Source organism: Megalobrama amblycephala, linkage group LG22 (assembly GCF_018812025.1).
Source record: "Megalobrama amblycephala isolate DHTTF-2021 linkage group LG22, ASM1881202v1, whole genome shotgun sequence".
Lineage (NCBI taxonomy): Eukaryota > Metazoa > Chordata > Actinopteri > Cypriniformes > Xenocyprididae > Megalobrama > Megalobrama amblycephala.
The window spans coordinates 2,210,084-2,236,740 of record NC_063065.1 but is presented as its reverse complement, the minus strand read 5'-3'; the positions used below and the strand labels follow the sequence as shown (position 1 = coordinate 2,236,740).

At 39.0% G+C, this 26,657-nt stretch overlaps 1 protein-coding gene across 1 annotated transcript; it reads right to left on the bottom strand.

The window, feature by feature from the left end:
* Nucleotides 1–26,657, bottom strand: LOC125258069 (paramyosin-like). Its single transcript, XM_048174891.1, has 7 exons — nucleotides 26,564–26,657; nucleotides 17,681–17,734; nucleotides 1,777–1,970; nucleotides 1,517–1,671; nucleotides 914–1,401; nucleotides 623–831; nucleotides 1–524 (listed from the first exon to the last, which is right to left on the bottom strand). The coding sequence occupies exons 2-7, from the start codon at nucleotides 17,694–17,696 to the stop codon at nucleotides 327–329; spliced, it is 1,260 nt and encodes a 419-aa protein (XP_048030848.1). The 5' UTR covers nucleotides 17,697–17,734; nucleotides 26,564–26,657; the 3' UTR covers nucleotides 1–326.

The following is a 26,657-nucleotide window of genomic DNA, read 5'->3' as shown; positions in this document are numbered from 1 at the left end:
TGGTCTAATCATGAAAGCTTTTATTTCAAATGAAGCAGGTCACTGTAGACAACATTGAGATCACATGACCAGATGAACAGCCTAGGCCTACTTTTATCACCCTTTGCTATTAGATACAAAAGGACTTAAGGCATCTTGTGAAATTGTTTACCCTGGTGAAGCAAGATTACCCAGGATTCTCTTTACCCAGGGCTTAGATCTATTTTAATTGTGAAAAGCCCTATAGTTACAGAAAGCTCTAATCAACATGACAGGTCAGAGCTGATATGAAAGAAAGCAGAAGCATTGCTGCACTAATATTTCCTGGTAAATCATCTTTGTAGATCTCACAGCGTAATGGCTGCCGGATTGACAGTGTTTGGTCTGATTTTCTCTAGTTTCTCTTTCACGCTCTGATACTCTTTCTGCCACTCTTCTTTAGACAGAGATGAAGGACTGATCTCCAGAAACCTGTAGGCATCATTCGCCTGAATGCAGAAGATTTTGTTGGCATTCATGCAGTTGATGCCAAACTTTGTCCATTCCTGTTCAAATTAAATTTAACATCAGAGGTCAGAGGTCAAATGATTTAAGAGTCAAACAACAGCAAAACTTTAGAAACATCAACATCATCATCTTTTACCTCTTTAGCAGCATCTATGGACTCCAGGAACAGTTCCTTCATATCAGTGAGATCTTCAATCCAAATATCCCCAGTGAGGGTGCTTTTCTTCAGTGTGTCCAGCAAAGAACCCACTTTCTCCCAGAACTTCTGAAGCTGAATCAGAATTTGCTGGATTCGGGACAGGCACTTCTGGACCTCATCAAGGTGTATGATGCTGAGCACCTGATCTGTGATGTCAGATACAGAAGTAAACAGATGAGCAAACCTAAAATCCACACGAGTGAAACAGACAACACTGAAGTGTCTCACCATTTTCAATGTTTAATTTGGCCAGATTCAGCTGATTGTCCATCAGCTTGTTCTGGATGTTCCACTCTTTTTCTTTCAGATGTTTCTGTGCTTCAGTGGTCTTGGTTAAATCATCATGAAGAGCTTTGAGCTGATCTTTCTCTGAACTGTATTTTATCATTTTGAAAATGTAACGAATAATACTTTCCACAAATGGCACAATCATAGAAAATATACCAACATCTGTATGTGTCTGCGTCTTATCTTCTTCCTTGGTAGTAGAGATTTTGCTAATTAATTCATGTATCTCTGAGTTTTTCTCCTCAATCTTCTTCTCAGAATCTTCAATCTTTTTACTGATGTTAGCATGTTGTGCTTCCAGATCATCAATAATCTTCTGAAGTTCCTTCATCTCACTGGTTTGCTGCTGCTGCTTCTTCTTGGCCTCCTCCTTTTCAGTGATGAAGTCACTGGTTGTTGCGGCTACATCACTGTTATGTTTATCATACCTGGATGTGCATCAGATATTTCAAAATATATTTATCATTTATTTTAATCATCAGCTGGTTTTTATATATTATGCAAGTATTTAATTTGATAATGTTTTCCATTTCATATTCTTACCTCTTCACAATTTCTTTAACCTCTGTTATGATGGAATCGATCCATTCTTTGGCTTTTTTTAGGTGTTTCTCTGCTAATTCTGGTTTGATGTTGTTCACAGACACCTTCAGACTGGGCAGCAGACATTTGACAAGATTGTTACTGGTTCCTGCACACTGTAAATACAGAAATAAGAGAGAAGGAGGGTCATTTCACTGTTAGTATCATGAACCAAAGTCTGGATTTAATAAAGTTGTTGGAAAATGATCATGGATGAATACCTTCACCAGAAGAGCCTCAGAAGATCCGAACAGCAGTTGTGTTTCAACTGCTCTCTCTCTGAGCAGACGCTCCAGCTTTGGGAAGCCTCCCAAACACAGGTAAGAGAGATGATAGAGGAGAGCCGTTCGCTCCGCAGACGGGAGAAGCTGTTGGATGAACTCTGGACTGCCTGTGGAGTCACTGGAAACAAGCTCTGAGATAGAAACCAAACAGACTGAGTCCTTTGATTATTTTTTTTAGGTTAGCAACACTAAACAAAAATTCTCAAATTGGAAATGCATTCAGTGATGCATATTTGATATTATACATTCAAATTAACGTATAGCTTCAGAAATGCTGTCAATTAAAACATATATCATAATATAAGTGCTAGTATGACACACAGACCAACAATATGTAAATGTAGTCCTCTGTCATGTAGCATTTACAAAAATTGGGTTACACGACTATTAGAACTTCATTCTGTCGTGTTCAACACTTGTAATTAAAACTTCATTAGGGCCCAAGCCACTAATGGTGCAGGGCCCTCTTGATCCCCTAAGGCAGTGGTTCTCAAACTTTTTTCCCAGTGGGCCGCACAATGGTCCAAGTGCAAGTCTCACGGGCCGCATATAATTTACATATGACGTCACCAATGCAAACCAATCAGATTTAATGTTATGGTATTAGCAGATAATACTATTATTATACCTAGATGTTGCACACAATAAATAACAAATAAAAACTAACTTACTGACATTAGCTTTACAATAATAATCAGTAATGCTCAATGAACACACAAACTGTATATGCAATCACTTTAAGTTGCTATTTAATTCTGTATGACTGTATGACTCTCTTCAACAGCATCGCAATAATCACCAAACAATCACATAAATGCCTTAATAAGCAAATATTACTCAGGTCTTTTTACAAACAACACTGAGCGCACTGTAGGCTAATTACAATCTCTGACGATATCAAGCATTCTGTCATGTCGCAATCCCTCGCGCAGCATCGGATCCGCGAGCGCGCAGAGTTGGGCTCATTCCAGCCGTGGGTGCGCTGATGCGGTTATTTTTACTGATTTAAAATACATCAAACACACACATCGAATTCACAGTTCAGTCTTTTGAAATTGTAGGTTTTGCTTGCCAAGTACTTTACTACAGAGCAAACAGGAAGGCTGCCCATCTCCCTCATTAACAACTGATTCCACCATTCTTCTTATCTTTACTGCTGATGCTGCGACTCTTCTTGTTTGCATGTGTTCCTTCATTTTATCTTCCACATTTAGTTTTTCTCCTTTAATAACAAATTTGCCCATTTTGAGGCTTAAATTTACAAAATTAATGGCTACTGTTTGAATTCTTCCTAAGCGCGCACTTGTGTTTGTTTCGTTAACTAAGTGATTGCGTCATTAGCCTACATTGCCTGATGTCTGAAAATAATAAATGCTCACCAAAATTATTTTATATGACAAATAAAGCATTATAGCTCATTTATATGTATTTAATTCACTTTAATTTACATTTTAAAACAAAAATAAATTGTATGCTATTATTTTTTTTCATTATTATTGTGGTCGGCATATTGAGGGCCACATTTACATTCGTGACGGGCCGCAGGTTGAGAACCACTGCTCCACTCCAATTCAAACGCTTACTGCGGTGAAGTGTCGCGTCGCGCAACTCGCGCCCAATTACGTCAAAAGTATACACTCACTGGATGTCATGGCAACTGAATCACGGAGGAAATCTTTAAATATCTCGCCTTCGCTTTAATTTCGGACCATCTCCAAAAAGACATAAAACACTAAACCAGGGCTGGGCAAATTCGGTCCTGGAGGGCCGCCGTCCCTGCAGAGTTTTGCTCCAACCCTAATCAAACACACCTGAACCAGCTAATCAAGGTCTTCAGGATTACACACAGGTGAGTTTTATCAGGGTTGCAGCTAAACTCTGCAGGGACGGCGGCCCTCCAGGACTGAGTTTGCCCAGCCCTGCACTAAACAAATGATTTTGACATGCGTTTATCAAAGTAGGAAATCCAGACTTTTAATCCCTTACACACAATTACTGCTGTTGAAATATGAAATGGAGGCGGGTCCGGATTGAATTCCCTCCGGGTTCGGATCCGGACCGGAGTCCGGACTTTGAGAATTGCTGCCCTAAGGATTATTAGGGCCAAAGCCGAATGGCTGAAGGCCCTATTGTTTTCTTTAGGATTATTATTATTATTAGGGCCAAAGCCAAAGGCTGAAGGTTATGGAAGAGGATTAGGGCCAAGCAATAATGAAAAAATAAAACCATCTCCAGATTAAAGTTGTTAAATTACGAGAAAAAAAGTCGAGATAAAATGTTGAGAATAAACTCATTAAATTATGAGAAAAAAGTTGTTAAATTATGAGAACAAATTCATTAAATTACGATTTATTTAACAAGTTTTTTCTCGTAATTTAATGACTTTAATCTCAAGATTTTTTATTATTGCTTGGCCCTAATCCTCTTCCGTAGAAGACCCTATTGTTTTCCTTAGGAAAATTATTTTTTTTCGACTATTCTGGCATTTTTGGGGCCCTTAACGTGCTCGAAAACTTTGCACACACGTCGGAATCATTGGCCATCAGGGTACCCGGGTGTGGCAGGGGGGCTCAACAGCGCCCCCTTGAATTGTGTCTAAAAACTTGGTCCATATATCAAACATGCTTGCACGTATTTGTATGAAACTCGGTACATATATAGACCTTATCGGACCAAATTTCATGCTTTAAGTTATAGGTCACCTCAACAGGAAGTCGGCTATTATGAGTTGTTTGGAAAACGCATGCTCTGGAATTTGATATACTCCTCCTAGACCATTAGTCCGATCACCACCAAACTCGGTCAGCATGAAGTCAAATGATGATGCTAAATTGTGAGCGGATTTTTGATATCTTGAACGGTTTGGCCATGGCGAGGCAACGAATTTATGGCGAGAAAGGGGAAACAGGAAATGTGTTGTAACATCAGCATACATTGATTGCCTTTTATGAAACTTCACCTGTGTGTTCATTATAGGAGTCTGATCACATGGATGTGACAATTGTGAGTCAAAGTTATAGCGCCACCAATTGGCAGCAGGAAGTGTGTCACTTTCAAAATGCTTTGAGATCACCCTCTTTTTTTTTTTTACCCGTTTTGGTTCAAAATTTATCAGTGTAATGTCAATACACATCAGATATAGACCTGTAAAAAGAATCATGATATCTCAAACGCTTTTGCCATGGCAACGCATCAAACTTTAATTTTTGTTTTGGAAGCTTTTGAGATGCTTAGCACCCTTCAAATTGCATAAAACTCGATACAAACGTCAGAGATGTCAACCAGTAGACATGGGCAAAACCGTAGAAACAGGTGGGGAGGAGGACCTCTGTAGCGCCATCTTTTGACAAAAGTGGGGGGTTAGTTTAAACTACAATCACCAAACTTGGTACACATATTGTTCTCATTAAGCCTAAGCCTAACCCTAACCCTAACTTTCCAATTTACAGTCATTAGCTCCGACCAACAGGAAGTCAGATATTTTGGTTTGAATGTGGATTTTTCACACACACACACACACACACACACACACACATACAGACGTATGTGAAGTTATTTAACCCTTTTATTGCAGACTCACTGTGCTTCAGAGTTTATTCCCAACCCTAATCAGCTAATCAAGCCAGTGTATTTGTAGGCCACTGACAACATAATATTATATTATTAGTTTGATAATTAGGTGAATTAAAATATAAAAACACACTGCAAATGATAACTTCACACTCATTTGAAATTGAACTATGACACTATGTCACTAATAGTACAGGACTAGTTTTCTAATTAAAATTCTTTTTAAATTAATTATTTATTGATATAATTCAAATTTATTAAAATAAAATCTTTAAGTAAATTTCACATGATTATAAAAGTGGCTGTTTAAAATAAACTTGCATAAGTGAGTAGAAAAATCTAGACCTTACTATTACCTGAGACTGACATTAAAATCGTCTTTGCAGGTTCTGTGATTTGGCTTTATTTATTAATTTTTTAATATTATTTTTTCATCTGTTTCACACCTGAAGCAGCTAATCAAGCCAGTTTATTTGTAGGCCATTGACAACATAGTATTACATTAGTAATTTGATAATTAGGTTAATTAAAATATAAAAACACACTGCAAATGAGAACTTCACACTCATTTGAAATTGAACTATGACACTATATCACTATTAGTACAGGACTAGTTTTCTAAATGTTGTTCGAGTTACAATTATTATTTTTAAATTAATTATTTATTGATATAATTCAAATTTATTAAAATAAAATCTTTAAGTAAATTTCACATGATTATAAAAGTGGCTGTTTAAAATAAACTTGCATAAGTGAGCAGAAAAATCTGAAAAATCTACCTTACTATTACCTGAGACTGACTTTAAAATTGTCTTTGCAGGTTCTGTGATTTGGATACAAAGTTCTGGCATGAAACTCTTGATGGCGCAGACTAATAGGTCCTTTAACACAACATGCTAATTATCACATCATTATCTATAGGTCACAGATGATTGGTTCCTGCTGTATTAGTAGCCAATGAGCTTGCGTGCTTAATCTTTAAATACATGAGTTAGCATTGCTTAGTAGCGCAGCGTGCTTCAGAAACCCTCCACCTTCCCCAGCTTCACCTGTATAGATCTGCTACGGTTATTCATGTACGCTATTGTACAGTAGCAGCATGTCTTACTTGCTCACAGCAGCGAGTCGTGTATGTATTGGCAGTAGCAAGTCCCGTACTTGCTCTGCAGCAGCAGCAGCAGCAGCAATAATCAACAGCAGCAGCAGCAATTAAGCAGCAGCAGCGTAGCAGATCTATTCCGCCAAGACCAAATATATCTACATTGTCATATCCATTACCATACCAAACACTCCAAGAGTTGTCATGACAGAACTCTATTTATTAATTTTTCAATTTAAATCTTATACCACACATATTGAAATTAACCCTCTGGAGTCTGAGGCTGATTTGGGGCCTGGAGAAGTTTTGACATGCCCTGACATTTGTGCTTTTTTCAGTTGTTCATAAACATATTAATGACAAAGGTGTCATTACACTGTATTCAGCACAAACTAGGCTACCATAATATGTGAGGAACATGTATGCACATGTTTGTGTTTTTGAAGGAATAACGTTTATGCGTGGTTATTGAAAAAACAAAAAAATTAAGTCACTGAAATAAGGCCAAAAATATATATTAAATCTGTGTTTACAAGACTTCTGGGTATTGGGGGTTGAGTTTTTGCTTCAAAATTATGTAAAAATTATAATGCCTACTTGTTCATATAAAACAATATATTGATTTAGTTTTTGTAAGACACTTTTTGTCAAGAAACACAGTATGCATGGAGCAAGGTTATAATCGTTAATGAAAACTAACGAAAAAACGAAAACTAGGTGGGAAAAAACATTGTCGTTAACTGAAATAAAATAAAAACAAGGCATTACAAAAAAAACGATAACTAACTAAAACTGTAATGTGTGTTTGGCAAAACTAACTAAAATAAAATAAAATTATAGATTAAATGTCCTTAGTTTTCGTCTTCACGTTCAGCTGCATTTCCTTTCCTTGCGTCTCTCACATACACATGCACGCGCGCACACACAGCCCCTCCCGTCAGTGCACACCGCGTCTCCATGAGAACGAGTGTTCGACTTTTAAAGCAAGTTCGCTAAAGGTTGGTATCTCGTGAACACCTTTACACAAACACACATTAAAAAGTAGTATAAAAATATTTTTAATTCTGAATATAACTTTGTCAGCGTGTTAATGTCGACGCGAGAAGCGATTGCTACTATAGCAAGTTAACTAGTCACAAGTTTGAGGTAAAATGCACTTCGGTTGTCGATGTCAAAACACTAAGTTATATAAGCTGTGATTCAAATATTAAATAATGTCATTTGTTTACTCTTACACTGAATATTTGCTGCTTCAATCCAAATGTGTTTGCATAGTTCACCCAAAATGAAAATTACTGTGAGAAAAAAATCAAGTTTACAGAGTTTTAGTGTCACTGAAGGTAAACCTGCGTTGCTCATGGTGGTTAACGTTACCTCTCTTAACGTGCTCTTGCTGAATGGCAAGGATTGCACTATGGACTATTGTACCTTTTGTATGTTTTCATTTTTTTTAACTGTATTTTATTTTTTATAACGAACAAGCTGCGATATCACATTTCCGCTGCTTTGTTGTGTGTGCGTGAGGCACGGGCGCGATCAAACAGCTGTCTTTGCAGGGGATTTGCCTCATCGTCATGGCAACGGTTCGTAGTCAGGTCAGATTACGTCAGAGTTGGTTGCAGTTTGTTGGATGCTCAGACTACCAAACAAACGCCGATTAAACATGTTCAGTCTGGTGAAAACTGACTCAGACCAACGCCAACAGGGGTATCACACCGATCCAACAAACTCCAACAGACGAGTTTGTTGGCGTTTGTCGGTGCGGTGTGAATTGGCCTTTACACTGAATGTTTGCTGCTTCAATCCAGACGAGTAGGCTATTGTAAATTTAGTAACGTTAACTGTTATATCTGACAGAAATCTGAAATCTGACAATCTGACAGAAATGTCTTGTTGTGGCTTAAAAATGGGTTGAATAGGCTACATGCGGTTCATGTATGTCTTCTTTAGTCTGTTGGCTCTTTAGGTTTTTTACTGGCACACGTCACTTACACATTTTGCACTTACTGCGGAGTGTTGAGACTGATTACATATTTGTGCCCCTATGTACATTTTATGTACTGGTTTTATTTTTGAATGAATATTTTCTAAAATTGTATGATGTTTTTGTTGAGTTATTATTACACAATACTTTTTCTGACCTTTTTGAATCTTGCCCCTGACAAATAACCCAAATTACAAAAAAAGACTAAAACTAACACTAAAACTAATAAAAACTAAACTAAACCTAAGCATTTTCAAAAAATAAAAACTAAACTAAATTAGCAAACCCACTTTAAAAACTAATTAAAACTAAACTGAATTTGAAAACAAAAAGTCAAAACGAAATAAAAATAAAAACTAATGAAAAATGCAAAACTATAATAACCTTGGCGTGGAGGCGTGAATCTTCATGAATAATGGCTCATTTACACCTGAGAAGACAAAATAATTGCTTAAAGAACCTCTAATGATGCTGCATATTAATGAGGCCTTTCAGTCAGGTAGGCTGTGAAAAAAACCCTCTGTAATCGGATGACTCCTATCATCCGATCGTGGCTGTATTTCTCTATTAGTGTTATTAGATCTCAGTGCTGCTTTTGACACTATCGATCACAACATTCTTTTAAAAAGACTTGAAAACTATATTGGCATTAGTGGAATTGCTTTGGCATGGTTCAAATCGTACTTATCTGACCGTTATCAGTCTGTAGTAGTTAATGAAGAGATGTCGTATCGATCACAGGTTCAATATGGAGTACCACAAGGCTCAGTACTAGGACCGTTGCTTTTCACTCTGTACATGCTGCCCTTAGGAGAGATAATTAGGAAGCATGGTGTTAGTTTTCACTGCTACGCTGACGATACTCAGCTCTATATTTCCTCGCGCCCTGACGAAACCTACAAATTCACAAAACTAACAGAATGCATAGCTGACATTAAAAACTGGATGACAAGAAATTTCTTATTATTAAATTCAGAAAAAACTGATATCCTAATCTTTGGACCAAAAACTTCCTCATGAAAAAACCTTGAATACTCTCTAACACTTGACGGGTGCTCCATTAAACCTTCGTCCTCAGTTAAGAACTTGGGTGTGCTCTTCGATACCAATCTTTCATTTGAAAGTCATGTTTCTAGTATCTGTAAAACCGCCTTCTTCCATCTAAAAAATATATCTAAATTACGACATATGCTCTCAATGACAAATGCGGAACAGTTGGTTCATGCATTCATGACCTCAAGACTAGATTATTGTAACGCTCTACTGGGTGGTTGTTTTGCTCGGCTTTTAAACAGACTACAGTTGGTCCAAAATGCGGCAGCTAGAGTTCTTACTAGAACCAGAAAGTATGACCATATTAGCCCAGTTCTGTCAACATTACATTGGCTCCCTATTAAACATCGTATAGATTTTAAAATCTTGTTACTTATAAAGCTCTAAATGGTTTAGCTCCCCAGTACCTAAGTGAGCTCTTAATGCATTATAGTCCTTCACGTTTATTGCGATCTCAGAATTCAGGCCAGTTGATAATACCCAGAATATCAAAATCAACTGAAGGCGGCAGATCCTTTTCCTATTTAGCACCTAAACTCTGGAACAATCTTCCTAGGATTGTTCGGGAAGCAGACACACTCTGTCAGTTTAAATCTAGACTAAAAACACATCTCTTTGCTCTTGCATACACATAACACATTATCAATACATTAACATTTTTCAAATCCGTTAAAGGATTGTTACGCTGCAATAATTAGGTCGGCCGGAACCGAGAACATTTCCTATAACACTAGATATACCTGTACATCAGAATAAGAATGGCATCTACGCTAATATCTGTCTCTCTGCTTATCCCGAGGTTTGCCGGGTGCTGGATCCAGGCCGTATCCAGATCAGATGGAGAACCTGTGTCTGGACCTGACTACAACGCAGCCCAGGAGACAATGGGCCTACAGATCCAGTTCTGGCTGCATCTATAATTTAGATTTTTAATCCCCGTATCCGCTTACATATATTTATATATAATCTATTTTTAATCTCTATAATAAAAATGTATAATTTCAGATTTTGATCTCCATATCCATTTACATATATTATATATATCTCCCAAGGGGTTTTTTCCCTCCTAGGACTTTTTTCCCACGCTGGGTTTTCTCCTAGGGGTTTTTTTCCACCCCTGGGAGTCAGCCGACATTGGCTTAATGTAGCACCATCTTGTATATGTTACATATTACCACGCTTGTTTGTACAGCTTATTTTTAACCACTTCCCTTTTTTCCTGTGCTTCTAATATGTAAAGCTGCTTTGAAACAATTACCAATTGTAAAAGCGCTATATAAATAAATTTGACTTGACTTGACTTGACTAATCATGTCTCAGCTCAATTTAAAATAATGGTATTCTATTATATTCTTTAAAATATATGTATTTCTGTGATGCAAAGAGTCTGAATATAGGTTTTTAGTTTAAAAGCATTCACATTTGGAGAAATATTGATGGATTCTCATATGTTTATGTCAATTTTCTATACAGAAGAGTTATATTTATTATATATTCATTGTTATCACTATGAGCGCTGGTGTTTTCAATTCATACTTGCAGCCGGAGGGCGCTCTGTACACCTTTAGTCCACAATTTATTCTAAAGAATAAGAGGACATTTCAGGAATGGTGTTTTCAATTCATACTTGCAGCCGGAGGGCACTCTCCGTGCACATTTAGTCCACAAATTATTCTAAAGAAGAAGAAGAACCAGGAACTAACGGCATGTCTTCCAGAGGTCACTAACATACAGGCTTTTACATACAGATAAACACTTTTCAAGACAATAAATACACGATTGAGACGATGTATGCCTGTATTGACTCATAATTTGCCTCTGAATAGCGCTGGCTCCGTGGGCATGGCCGCATTAGCGGATAATGAGCTGAATCACGGATTTCTGACATGTGTCTATTTTCATACAGATTACAAAAACACAGAATTTTTGTTTTCGATATGACTTACATGATTTAAAACCTGACATTTGTGACCTGTCACGAAAACCAGGGACACAAGTCGGCAGCACAACTCTTGAGCAAAATGAGAAAGAAGCATTTTTTTTCAAAATTGGTGATTTTCGTTTTTTTGCAGAATCTGTTAGTTGAGATCATGAAGAAGCCTTTCCGTGTTTGAGATAGCAGTATTGGTATATTTAAAAGCATACATTTTGAGGTTGAAATCGGCTTGTTTTTCAGAGATTCTAGCACGCAGTAGGGGCGTGTCATTGTCTGTGTGTATTTCCATACTGGGAAGCGTGGCTACTTACTATGCAGCGCTCTGGCCGGCTCTAGCTGATATCAAAATTCAATGAAGAACCGTGGCCGTTACACCGAAAATGTTTTGAAGTACTTCTTCAACAAGCCGGATGCTTATGAACAAGCGCTCACTGATTCTGAAGACGATCTGAGCGACGATGAAAGCGGCATAATAAGACATTACCTCTCTGGAGTCGGGTAACGCGCCAGCGCATTTTGCAGGATTTTTTTTCACATTGCAGCAAAACAGACTTAAAATACTCCGTCATTTTTTGTCATAGAGACATAAGTAATATATTGAAACTATAGAATGTCTTCTTTTATTTGTGTACACTCAGAGTAAAAACAAAATGTTGTGCTTTTTGAAAAATAAAGAAAACTAACATGATGCGTGATTTCTCCTCTCCCTCTGAACGAAGTCCAATCTGATAGTTCTCAGAAAATGAACTGTAACTTAGTGAATACTAATCATAAAAAAATTATACTTATGTCTGAAAAAACGTTGAAATGTCAAGTTTTAAAACGTGTAAGTCAAATCGAAAACAAACCTTCTGTGTTTATGTAATCTGTATGAAAAGAGAGCCATGTCAGAAGTCTGTGATTCAGCTCATTATCCGCTAATGCGGCCACGCCCACGGAGGGAGCGCTATTCAGAGGCAAATTCAGTCAATACATGCATTCATCGTCTCAATAATGATTTTATTGTCTTGAAAAGTGTTTTGAATAGCCATAGTTAGCGATCTCTGGCCTCTGTTAGTCCAGTTATTTCCTGGATTGCCTATTCTTCTTTAACAGGCTTCTCAGGTGAGAACATTTCATTTCATGATTAGTGACCAAAATGATCACGGTTATCACAGAATCCTGTTCAAAAAGTCAATTCACCAAGTTTTATGTGGAAAACCAGCAAATAAAAAATAAAATTAGCATCAATATGTACTTTTTCTTTACATAAACATTAAAATAATAACATTAAAAATTATGGGCAGATTTTAAAGGAGTGTCTTGCAACATGTTATCTACAATGCACAAGTTCAAATAGAGTTTTGACAAAAAAGTCACATATTTCAGCCTCTAAATCATTTTTATAAAAGTCAAAAAAGATAAATTACTGACATTTACAATGCACATTAACCTTTATTATTAATAGTATGCGGTCCATGCAGCTTTACAGGGGGTATGGCTTATCTAAATGAGATGTAAATGAGCCCTATTGTCACTCCCAGCAGGTGAGAACAGGCGAGAACTGCAACTTTAGAGGCGTTTTTCTCCCTATAGAGCTTTCTTGAGTAGGCACCTTCAAATGGCCACAACTTCTCCAAATATTATCAGATTTCCATGTGTCACACATCGTTGGAAAGCTTGGAGACTGCACTGTCAGAATCTGTGAATAACTCAAAATGCCCCAGAACCGACTTGTGTCCCTACTTTCCGTGACTGGTCACATTTCAACGTGTCTTTAGACCTAAGTCTATTTTTTTGTGATTAGTAGTCACTAAGTTATAGTTCATTTTCTGAGAACTATCAGATTAAACTTTGTTCAGAGGGAGAGGACAGATCATACATCATTTTAGTTTTCTTTATTTTGCAAAAAGCACAACATTTTGTTTTTACTCTGAGTGTATACAAATAAAAGAAGACATTCTATAGTTTCAATTGATGTATTACTTATGTCTCTATGACAAAAAATGATGGAGTATTTTAAGTCTGTTTTGCTGCAATGTGAAAAAAAACCTGAAAACGCGCCGGCGCGTTTTCAGACCTCAGGGAGTTAAATGAAAGCATGCTTTTGGTGCATAAGATTGGTGCACAAACAACAGCTCAGGGAGGTCAAAAAACCCATAAAGAGAAGTGTTAGGATTATACAACATCAGCAATCACAGACATTCGCATTAAGGCTGGATTAGATTTCTCAGAGCACTGTGGAGTTTGCACAAATAATAGTATCTAATTTGCTCTAGAATTTTTATAGAGTTTGTCTGAGAAAAAACACAGACATGTCAGATTAGGATGATATTCTGCACTATGACATGAAAATCATCTCAGTTTAAACGATCTCATGGATGTGGCTGTTGTGGTTTGTGATCATAGGAGCACCAGCTGCTGCAGTAAATGTGGTGTGAATTTGACATAGATATTTTATGTTTAACCGTTTTAAATGCCCATTGCCCGCCATGCAAAGGTGCCCTGAAGCCACCGGGGTGGCGGTGCCTCCGGGCTTTGGCCCATCATCACTGCTTGCAGCTATATATTTTTTTCTACGTTTTTGGGGTTTTTGGGACCCTTAACATGCTCAAAAATTCTTGAAATTTTGCACACGGGTCAGAATCTGCGGCCATCAGGGCCAGGCAGAAGCTGGTACCCAAGCGTTTTGAGGGGCTTGACAGCGCCCCCTTGAACGGGGTCCGAAATCGTGGTCTATATATCAAACACGCTTGCACATATAAGTATAAAACTCAATACACATATAGACCTCATCGGGCCGAACAACTTTCATGCTCTAATTTATACGTCACCTCAACAGGAAGTCAGCTATTATGGGTTGTTTGAAAAACGCATGCTCTGGAATTTGATATACTACTCCTAGGCGATTAATCCGATCACCACCAAACTCGGTCAGCATGAAGTCAAGACATTAATGATTAAAATTTGTCAGCGGATTTTTGATATCTCAAACGGTTTGGCTGTGGCGAGGCAACAAACTTATGGCGAGAAAAGGAAAACAGGAAGTGTGTTATAACTTCTGCATACATTGATTGATCTTTATGAAACTTCACGAGTATGTTGGTTGTAGTAGTCCAATCACATGGATGTGACAATTGTGAGTCAAAGTTATAGCACCACCAACTGGTAGCAGCAAGTGCACAACTTTTAAAATGCTTTGAGATCACCCTCTTATTTTTACCTGATTTACCTTCAAATTTCATGACAATAATGTCCAAACATGGCAGATGTAGACCTTTTAATGTATTTGTGATATATTAAATATTGTTGCCATGGCAACACATCAAACTTTTATAACATTTTTGAGCATTTTTGAGGCTCTTAACATGCTTCAAATTGGATGAAACTCGACACACATCAATATTGTCATCCAGTAGACATGGGCAAAGCCTTAGAAATGGGCGGGGAGCAGGGGCTCTACAGCGCCACCTTTTGATAAAAATGGGGGGGTTAGTTTAACCTACAGTCACCAAACTCAGTATACATATTGTTCTTATTAAGCCGGATAACTTTCTAATTTACAGTCATTAGCTCAGACCAACAGTAAGTCAGATATTTTGGTTTGAATGTGGATTTTTTGAATAAACAGGCTCTGAATTTTAAACTACTACTTCTAGGGGGTTTATTCAATTCAGACCAAACATTTTTTACCATGGTGCTAAGATATTGGAGATGTTAAATTGAGAACGCATAATGGATATCTCGAACCGTGTTGCCATGTTGATAGATTAAAATAATGTCAAAAAATGGAAATGGAATGACTCTAATTTTCTATTAAAAAAACACTATACACAATTAATTTGTATATAGAATAATACAAATGTTTGAAATAAACACATTTTATTCAGAAAGCATGTGTTAGTTAAAAATAGGCAGATTAATTATATCTGATTGAAAAATGGATATCATACATAGAGTAACAACTAGAGGGCAGCATATACCTATTTTTAAACAGGGTTGGATAAATTAAGCAATGGAGAAATAGATTAGATTAATAAAGCAATAATTTCATTTTTATTTTAAACTGTATGTGCAGGTATATTTAAACATTTATCAAAGACTACTATGTCACAATTTAGATGTTTTTTTTTTGTTTGTTTAAAATGATCTTCTCAGTCTGTTTCTGTCTCTCTCTCTCTCCTCCCCCATACTACCTCAGATTCACTTGGGTGTGTGTGTGTGGTGTGGGGGGTCTGTGTGTGGTTCTCTGTCTGTGTCACTGTCTGTGTATCTCTCTCTCTCTCTCCCCTCCCTGTGTGTGTGTGTATTACAATCTTGGTTAGTGGTCTTTAACCCTTTTACTGATTACTTATTTATTGAGGAACTTATACAAAATTGAAACTGCAAAATTCACACTCATTTGAAATTGAACCATGACACTATATCACTATTCGGACAAAACTAGATTAAAAACCCCTGTTTCAGTACATTTCACATGGTTATAAAAGTGGCTGTTTAAAATAAACTTGCATAAGTGAGCAGAAAAATCTAGACCTGTACCATACTATTACTTGAGACTGACATTAAAATTGTCTTTGCAGGATCTGTGATTTGGCTCTATTAATTATTATTATTATTATTATTATTATTATTATTTTCATCTTATACCACACATATTGAAATTAAATGAAAGCATACTTTTGGTGCATAAGATTGGTGCACAAACAACAGCTCAGGGAGGTCAAAAAAACACATGAAGAGAAGTGTTAGGATTATACAACATCAGCATTCACAGACATTCGCATTAGACTGGATTAGATTTCTCAGAGCACTGTGGAGTTTGCACAATATGTAATTTGCTCTAGAATTTTTATAGAGGTTGTCTGAGAAAAAACACAGACATGTCAGATTAGGATGATATTCTGCACTCATTTGAAATGACTTTTTTCAACATTCTATGACATGAAAGTCATCTCAATTTAAACAATCTCATGGATGTGGCTGTTGTGGTTTGTGATCATAGGAGCATCAGCTGCTGCAGTAAATGTGGTGTGAAATTGACAAATCCTTTTATGTTTAACTGTTTTAAATGCCCATTGCCCGCCATGCACAGTTGCACTTTGGCCCATCATCACTGCTTGCAGCTATATTTATTAATTTTTTTCGGACTATTCGGGCACTTTTGGGGCCCTTACCATGCTCGAAAACTCATGAAACTTTGCACATACATCGAAATCTGTGGCCATCAGGGCTGGGCAGAAGCTGGTACCCGGGCGTGGCAGGGGGCTCGACAGCGCCCCTTTGAATGGGCTTCGAAAACTTGGTCCATATATCAAACACACTTGCACGCATTAGTATGAAACTCTGTACACATATAGACCTCATCGGGCCGAACAACTTTCATGCTCTAAGTTATACGCTAGCTCAACAGGAAGTCAGTTATTATGGATTGTTTGAAAAACGCATGCTCTGGAATTTGATATACTCCTCCTAGGTGATTATTCCGATCACCACCAAACTCGGTCAGCATAAAGTCAAGACATTGATGATGAAAAATTGCCAGTGGATTTTTGATATCTCGAACGGTAAATGAATGAATGAGGCAACAAATTTATGGCGAGAAAAGGGAACCACGAAATGTGTTATAACGTCTGCATACATTGATTGATTTTTATAAAACTTCACCTGTGTGTTTGTTGTACAAGGCTGATCACAGGAAATGTGTTGCTTTCAGCATGCTTTGAGATCACCATCATATTTTTACCCGATTTGCTTCAAACTTCACTTGAATAATGTCAAAACATGGCAGATGTAGACCTTTGAAAAGAATCATGATATCTCAAACACAGTTGCCTTGGCAACGGATCAAACTTTAACATTCGTTTTGGATGCTTTTGAGACTCTTAGCATGCTTCAAATTGTTTGAAACTCCACACACACATCAGGATTGTTAGCCAGTAGACATGGGCAAAGCCTTAGAAATGTGCAGGGAGGAGGGGCTCTATAGCGCCACCTTATAGTACAGTAAATGTAGAGTGAATTTGACATAGTCCTTTGATGTTTAACTGTTTTAACTGCCTATTGCCTGCTGTGCACAGTTGCCCTGAAGCCACCAGGGTGGCGGTGCCACTGGCTTGGGCCCGCCATCGCTGCTTGCTGATGTATTATAAGAATTGTTATTTCAAGCAAAATCTGTAATTAATACATTTTATGAGGAGTTTGAAATTTAAACTCTCACCTTTGCCATCAGCCATGTTTTTACTGTGTACACTGGTGAAGCCTCCTTGAGTTTCTAGAAGCACAAAAGAAAGACAACATATTGCTTATGATGACATCACAAGATGTGTTACAGCACATGCAGTGGTCTTAGAGGTCCAGTGGAGACCAAAGCTGCGTCCCAATTCAGAGGCTGCATCCATCGAAGGCATGGCACGAAGACTGAGAGTCATTGAATGGCCTACCCTGCTATACATTTTACGTTCAAAGAACATTCTCAGAACGTCCCCACTGGTGTTAAGGGCGTTGCCTAGTAACGTTCCCAGTACGTTCACAGACGGTCACGACGTGGAGTTCTTTTAAGGTTTGGGGCTTGTTATTTTTCGAACCTTCACAGAACATTCAGGACGTTCTCTGAACATTTAGGGAACGTCTCAGGTTATGACTATAACCATAGTTCCCTGAGAGAGGGAACGAGACACTGCGTCCCGAAGGGGGCGCTATGGGAACGCCCTCAGCGTGAATGCGTCTGATGCACGTGTGTCAACTAGTCCAATGGCGAGAGTGAACGTCACCGGCGGGTGACGTCACGACCAGGAAAGTATAAATACACATCCGGAAAGACCGGCTTCAGCTTAAACTGCCGAAGCAAATCGATCACAGGGATGCAGGGAGTATGGCAACGCGACACAGTGTCTCGTTCCCTCTCTCAGGGAACTATGGTTATAGTCATAACCTGAGACGTTCCCTTTCGAGGGAACTCGCACTGCGTCCCGAAGGGGGCGCTATGGGAACGATATCCCAAAACGCCATAATTCCAAAATGCCTGTCTGTGTGAAACTGTGGCACACTAAGACAAGAGCACTGAAGAGCCTGGAGCTGCATCCAGGTCGAGATACATCATCTCACAACGTGAGTGGCGAGGATCAGCCCGCCACATCACAGACTTCCTTGAGGAAAACCCCCAACATCAAGGCCTTGGAGGCCGCCATACTCCTAGCAGAGCGAGCTCTGGCAGACAGTGAATACTGCTGGCCGGAGACCTCATACGCAAGTGATATAGTCTCAACTATCCACTTGCTAACCAATTGTATGGACGCAGGGAGACCCCTAATTGCGCGGTCCAAAACAAACAGTTGATCTGAGGTCCTCCACAGGGCAGCTCTGTGGGTATCAGGACACACTGCTCACACTGGACACACAAGAATCCACTTTTCCCGGTCTGGATCTGAGAACAGAGGACAGAAAGCTTGCAGCACTATAGGCCATGTCATATTGGTCAGAACCTTAGGTATAAAACCCGGTAGGGTAAAGGAACACTTTTACCATCCCTGGTGCACACTCAAGGCACATAGGGGATACAGATATGGCCTGAAGGTCTCCACCTCTTTTAGGGAAGAAATGGCAAGGAGGAAAACAGTAAAAACAGAATCAAGCGGCTCAAATGGAGCTGCAGATAAGCCTTCCAACATAAAGGCCAACTCCCAAGCAGGAACCCTAGTGCATGTTGCAGGCCTCAGCCTCAGAGTGCCACGAAGGAAACGATACCTCAAAGAGTTATTCCCCACAATTGTACCAACCACAGGGACATGGTATGCAGAAATACGAGGATAGTTTCCTTGTGGTTGGAGTTCTGGAGTAAAGTATGGTCACCACAACCTCGGTTGAGAGACCAGATACTATGAGTTGGGCCCCCTCAGGGGCCAAACCCACAGGTTGAATACTTCTGGGCGGGGTGAAAAATCAAGCCCGTCGCATGAGATAGGTCTCTCCTGATCGGAATCTCAGAGGGAGAGCCGTCAAGGAGAGACACAAGGTCCAAGAACCATATCCGACTTGGCCAGTAAGGCGCTACTAGCAGTAGACTTATCCCTTCCCGGCAAATTTTGTCCAGAACTCCTGGGAGCAGAACAATTGGGGGGAAAAAGCGTACAGACGTAGCCTCGGCCATGTCTGTACCATGGCATCCAGTCCAAGAGGAACTGGATGTGTAAGGGATAACCACAGTGGACAGTGCGTCGTATCCTGAGACGCGAAAGAACCACCTCCACGTTGCTATAAATCTCCCAAATGAGCTTCACCACTTTGAGGTGAAGTCTCCATTCCCCTGGCCTCAGCCCCTGTCTCGACAGGATGTCTGCTCCTATACTGTAGGTCCCTGAAATAAGATTGTTCTCGAGGAGAGCATCTTCCCCAGGGGCCGCAGGAGGATCTGGTGCGCCAGATAGTGGGCACAAACGCAAACCCCCCTGTTGATTTATATAAGAGACCATCGATGAATTGTCTGTTTTCCCAGACAGCTCGATGAACTCTCAGGTCTGGGAGGAAGAACTTCAACGCATTGAAGCCCCCCATCATCTCCAGGCAATTAGTGCCACGAAAGATGATGACTCCTCAACAGCCCTTGAGCTGAGCGGCCTTCCATTACCACTCCCCAGCCTGTGAGAGAAACATCTACCATGAGAGTGACTCAATGATATTAAGCTCCTAACACAGGTCCCTGGGACAGGAACCAACTTTTCTTCCATATAACCAAGGCGCGGAGACACCGCTGCGTGATCTTGATCATAGGAAGTGGATTCCCCCTCAGGGAAAACCCTTGGTCCTGAACCACCACTGTAAGGGTCTCATGAACAGCAGGCCAAAAGGTATCACCGTTGGACACAGCTGTCATCAGACCCAACAGTTTTAGAAAACTGTTTTACAGTGAGTGACTGGCCTAGTTATATCTCCTGTGTGACTGAAAAGATTGCAGCAATACAAGTGGGCGACAGAACGGCCCGCAGCGTCACTGAATCCATACCATGCCCAGGAAGGTGGTTCTCTGTAATGGAGAAAGCACACTCTTCTTGGCGTTCAGCCACAACCCCAATTTTTTATGAGCAAGAACAACATCTCAATGTTGAACTGACCATCTGTTCCGACTGCGCTAATATTAGCCAGTCATCTTATCAGTTCATAATGCGTATGCCCTGCAGCCTGAGCAAGGCCAGAGCTGCATCTACGCATTCCATGAACGTGTGGGGTGATGGATCTAGACCAAATGGAAGAACCTAATATAGGTATACTTTGCCCCTGAAAGCAAACCCGAGGAACTTCCTATGCTGTAGAAGGATGGAGACATGGAAGTATGCACCCTTTAGAACTATCATGACAAACCAGTCCTCAGATCTGGTCAACATTTTGAACCTAAGTCTCCTGACTGACTGATTCAAATGATTAAGATCTAATATAGGATGCAACCCTCCATCCTTCTTTGGAACAAAACAGTAGCGGCCCTAAAAACCCTAACTCTCTGCTGGGAGGAGGAACCCATTTTGTAGCTCCTTTCACAAAAGAGTTTACTTTTTGTTCCATTACCTGAGCCTGCCCATTGAGATACATCTTTGGCAGAAGCCTCAACTCTGCCAGAAAAACCACAAAAGGGAACCAGCCTCTCAAGACTGGTCTCTGGTATACCTAGAGCAGCCACTTTGGTGACCTGAAATACACTGGCAGGAAATAACCCAAATGACTGCTTTTCGACCCTCCTCAGAGGGTGCGAACCTGATGCAGCGTCGAGTGAGCGCTGAATCAAAGCTTGCTGGAAACCGCTGCACCCCAGAGCACTAAGAGTGATGGGGTTGGCAGATCGGTCCCCTGAGGGCAACGAAGTGGCACGGGCACCGTATACTGAGGTGTACACCGCTCCACCCCGCAGGGGGCTGCCCCAAGAAGCCTAACACCACAGGCGTCAGGATCTACATGAAAGGCTGAACTAATACATGAATCTAACTACTTAAAGTCAGATAAATATGTATTATTTTAATTTCTCAAAATTAAATTACAGCCAACTGTCCATTTAATTCCTCAAAATTAAATGCAGCAAATGATCTATCAGACACGTTAATATGGTCTGAAAGAAATGCTAAATATAGTATGTATGTATATATATGCATATAGGCCATACAGGCCATACACACATCAAATCACATTTAATCTCTCAAAATTAAATGCAGTCACATATCAACCAGACAGGTAACAACGGTCTGGATGAAAGTCTAAATAAAGAGTTATTAGTGCAGACATATAGCTTTTTTTTTTTAAAACCAGGCAATATCCCATTTAATTCCTCAAATTAAATGGATCAATGAACCACCAGACAAGTGTACACGGTCTGAATGATTGGTCTGCACACCCTAATCTACGCGTTGCCTCGGCAAACACGCTAGATCAGAGCCACTAGAATCTTTATTGCAGTTTGCAGACACGAAATCTACGCGTCGCCTCGGCAGACGCGAGATCCGTGCCACTAGATTCTTTATTGCAGTTTGCAGACTCAAAATCTAAGCGTCGCCTCGGCAGACGCGAGATCAGAGCCATTAGATTCTTTAATGCAGTTTGCAGACTCGAAATCTGAGCGTCGCCTCGGCAGACGCGAGATCAGAGCCATTAGATTCTTTAATGCAGTTTGCAGACTCTAAATCTAAGCGTCGCCTCGGCAGACGCGGATCCAAGGCCATAGATTCTTTATTGGTTAAGACTTTATTCCCTCGAGAAAAAAGCCAAGAGGTGCAGAGCTAAAAATCTCGATAGTCCATCACATCGGGAAAAATGAATGAACACTGTCAGATCCCCTTCTTTTACAAGAACTGACGTGCATGCTCTGCTCTAAAACAAACAACACATGAATCGCGTGTATCCCCACTCGTATAGTGGCGAGGGCAGGGAAGCACACATGACTCAAGTTGCTATTTGCTCGCCAATAAGCTTCTGTCTAGAATATATATAATGCTTGAGGACAAACAACAATAAATAGACAGAGACAGTTTAACACAGAGCGCTTTGCTGAGGCACAAAAGCTGAAGCCGGTCTTTCCGGATGTGTATTTATACTTTCCTGGTCGTGACGTCACCCGCCGGTGACGTTCACTCTCGCCATTGGACTAGTTGACACACGTGCATCAGACGCATTCACGCTGAGGGCGTTCCCATAGCGCCCCCTTCGGGACGCAGTGCGAGTTCCCTCGAAAGGGAACCATATTTTATTTGTGATGTTCCCAGAATGTCCCTGCTGCCCTTGTCAAAAAAAAAAAAAAATCAAACTAATCAAACAAAAACTCTTTTTTTCTTTAAATGTCTAATGAAAAAAATCCTCTTTACAGGTATTTCTTGGATTATTATTATGAAATCTTAAATCTGCAAATCTCTTGCAGTAAATCATTAGCTGACAGCAGCACATGCACAGCTAATGTAACTGCTGTATCTCTGTATCAACAACTACAGTTACTGTCTTCATATAAAGCAATATGCAGTAAAACATCAGTGTTTCTGGATCTTCATGACTGAAGCACAGGCTCTGAGGATGCTGCTTGTTCTGTGTTCTTCTCACAGCAGCTGAAATAATTAAACTAGTTTAGATGGCGGATTGAAATCCAGAAAGGTCCAAATGACAATCATCACGACAACAGGAGATTCACCCGTAGTCAAAAAGCAAAAGACTTTGGACTGTGGAGTGGCTACAGTAATTGAAATCTACAGGTAACGCTAATACACACTAAATACACATAGTCACACAATGCTGATGTTGTTAACATTAACAATTTGAGAACAAAATATAACAATAATAATAATTTGCACGGTTTGGCGTGAACCGAGCTAAGCGATCATTAGATTTAATCACCATTGCCAGCGTGATTTATTGTAGGCCTAATGCTTTTTTCCTCAGTTGGTCAGAACAAAAGTGGCAGAAATGTTACTTACTTCTTTAGATTATATTTTCCAGTGAAAATTCTTATTAAGATGTTTTGTATGAAAGAAATAAAGTCAGAGTGGTTTGTGATAAGTGAGAGAGATCTGTTAGTGTTTAATGTTGTGTTTCTGTTACTATCATTGTGCTGGAGAGTAGAGCCTGTGCTTCAGTCATGTTGATCCAGAAACACTGATGTTCTGCTGCTTGTTGCTTTATTTAAAGACAGTAACTGTGTAGATACAGCAATTACATTAGTTCATGTGCTGATGTCAGCTAATAACTTGCTGCAAGAGATTTGCTTTTAAAAGAAAAGGTTTAATAATAATCCAGGAATTACCTGTGAAGAGCTTGTTTTTTTTTGTAAGACATTTAAGAAAAAATAGTTTTTGTTTGAACAGCCACTTTTGTTAATTTCCAATTAAATTTTTTGACAAGGGCAGCAGGGACGTTCTGAGAACATTTCCAAATAAAATGTGGTTCCGTAAACGTTCAGAGAACGTCCTGAATGTTCCCTGAAGGTCCACCAAATAACATCCACCAAACCTTAAAAGAACTCCACATCGTGACCGTCTCTGAGCGTACTGGGAACATTACAAGGCAACGTACTGAACACCTAGTGAGGACATTCTGAGAATGTTCTGGGAACGTAAAATTTCTAGCTTGGATCATATCACTTAGAAATACCAAGGGTTCGCTCTAAACAAGGGAAGTCTGCTTTTAGCTATAGTGCCAGCTGCTGGAACCAGCTTCCTGAAGAGATCAGATGTGCTCAGTAGTCACATTCAAATCCAGACCCAAAACATGTCTTTTTAGCTATGCATTTACTGAATGAGCACTGTGCTACGTCCAAACTGAATGCACTTTATTTCATATGTAGGCCTACTCTTTTAATTCTTTTTCATTTTTAACTGCTTTTAATGGATTTTATATCCATCTTTTATGCATACTCTTTTATTACTTTCTTTGCATTCCATTTTTATTAAGTTGTTTTATTTTGTTAGAGCTGTCTGAGTGGAAGAAATAGAGAGCTTCATTCAGACGTAAGTCTGGCTGACTCTGTGGGCGCGATTAAGAAGTTTCTGGGCAGACTGAGATCAAGTGGGTGGATACAACGCAGTTAAAATATTTCTGCTCAGAAATTGAAACTGTGGGTAGGCAAACGCAGACTGATCAAGAGTACCCTGGGGAGAAATTGCAATCATGTAAGGGCACGGTCAAGACCTTTCCGAGAGTAAAAGTGAGACTTTACAACAGAGCCAGGGGGTGATCAACCTATCCGATCTTAGCACTGGATAAGCTCAGATCAAGGTCACACCGTGAACCGGACTCTGTCTCTTCAACATCAGATAGAGGAACCCCAAACCTAGTGATTCAGGCAATTAGGGCTGATATATTTGTTTCCTGCTCATTCATTTTTATTCTTATGCATCTGTTTTCTCTTCATGTAAAGCACTTTATTTTATATGTATTCTTTAAATAATTTTTCTTGTTTCTATTATATTTTTCATTTTTAACTGTGTGTTTCCTTTTCATGTAAAGCACTTTGAATTACCATATGAAATGTGCTATATAAATAAACTTGCCTTGCCTTTCCAAAAGAGGACGTTTTAGGAATGTTCCTAATGTTCTGTAAATGTTCGGAATCTTCGTCACCTTTAGGGAATGTTGCGCAAGTTTCTGAGAACATCGCCTTCTAGGTTTATACAAGTTTATACAAGCAATACGACAATACAAGGTTAGGCAAAGCTATAGAAGCATGTTTCTGCCACTGCATAAAAAAAAGAAAGATAATTGCGAATTTTCATCTCATGATTCAGATTTGTTTTTTTATTGCATGATATGAAGTAAACATTGTGAAATATAAACTCTCAATTGCGAGAATAAAATGTCAGAATTGCGAGATAGAGAGAGAGAGAGAGAGAAATGTCCCCACAAGGATAATATTAACAGATGCGTTTGATCTTGCAGGGACATTTTTTTGAAAAACAGCATATAAATCAGACTTAATTATATTTTTTGAAAAAATACAAAATTTAGAAAGTTTTCTGTGATGGGTTTAGTGTTTATAATACAGGCTACAGTTTACACAAATCATTGTCTATGCAAAGTCCCCATGTGTCTTGGTTTAGCAAGTGTACATTGGATAGTCATTTTAAAGTAAATTAAATAGAAGGATTAACACATTTACAGTATATTCTGTGTTTTCCTGAATGCAATCTTCGACGGGGTACAGTGAGCAGTGATCACAGAGATGCTCAAATCAGATATCCTTAACTGCCGGACTACGAACTTTTACCTGACAGAGACCAGCGCAATGTGATGAATAACTTGGTGAAAGAACGTCATCTCAGAATAAGACTTCTGTTTAGTGGGTGTTTTCTGAGAGTCTCTCACATTATAAATCACCTGATTACAAAGAAGATTTTTTTGGGTATAGGTACAGGTGGGGCACAGGCACATCACGCAGTTGCTGCTAAACACACTGAAAAAGCATTTTCTTGACGTTACAGGAAAGTTTTTATAAGATATAGGGGCGGTTTCCCGGACAGGGTTTAAATTAAGCCAGGATAGGCCTTAATCCAGCATAGTTAATCGTGGTTTAAAAAATGGCTTTCTGAAACACAGATTAAGTACAGATTACTAAAACCTGGACTATGGAGTACTGATTTTAAATAAACCAGATTAATTTAAAACCAAATGTGCAAATCTGAATTAGCATGAGAGAGGTTGCCTATAAAACAAGGAATGAAACTTTTAGAAACATACAGTATCTGTTTTCTTTACTCAATCAAAAGAGTAAACACAACTACAAGCCAAGTATACTTTTAGTATATAGATTGAGTATAGACTTAGATTGAGTATAGAGTTTTAAGTCAAGTATACTTAAGTGTAATTTTAAGCATATATCTGAGAAGTACATAAAAAGTAGACTGAGAGTACACTTTATTTTTAGTTTAAAAGAAGTATTTTTTTTTAAGTGTAACCATGGTATTTGTAGTAAACTGTGATTTTACAAATCTGAAAAAAAAAAAAAAAAAAAAAAAAAGTTACTACATTTTTTGCTATAATAAAACCATAGTTAATTTTCGTAATGCTAGTTGGTTTAACCTACTTAGGATAGCCACTACAAAGTATAATTTAAGTAAATTGTGAATAGAAAGTTTAATACACTTACGGTATATTCTGTGTTCTCCTGAAAAACTTCAGCTGTCTTACGCTTACAGACAGCAGTATTTATGCCTCAAATCAGATATCACGTGATGATGGGG

Coding starts and splice junctions, on each gene's coding strand:
- LOC125258069 (XM_048174891.1), bottom strand. Junction 1,402..1,516: donor GTTAAAGAAATTGTGAAGAG/GTAAGAATATGA, acceptor ATGCACATCCAG/GTATGATAAACATAACAGTG. Junction 832..913: donor CAAATTAAACATTGAAAATG/GTGAGACACTTC, acceptor CTGACATCACAG/ATCAGGTGCTCAGCATCATA.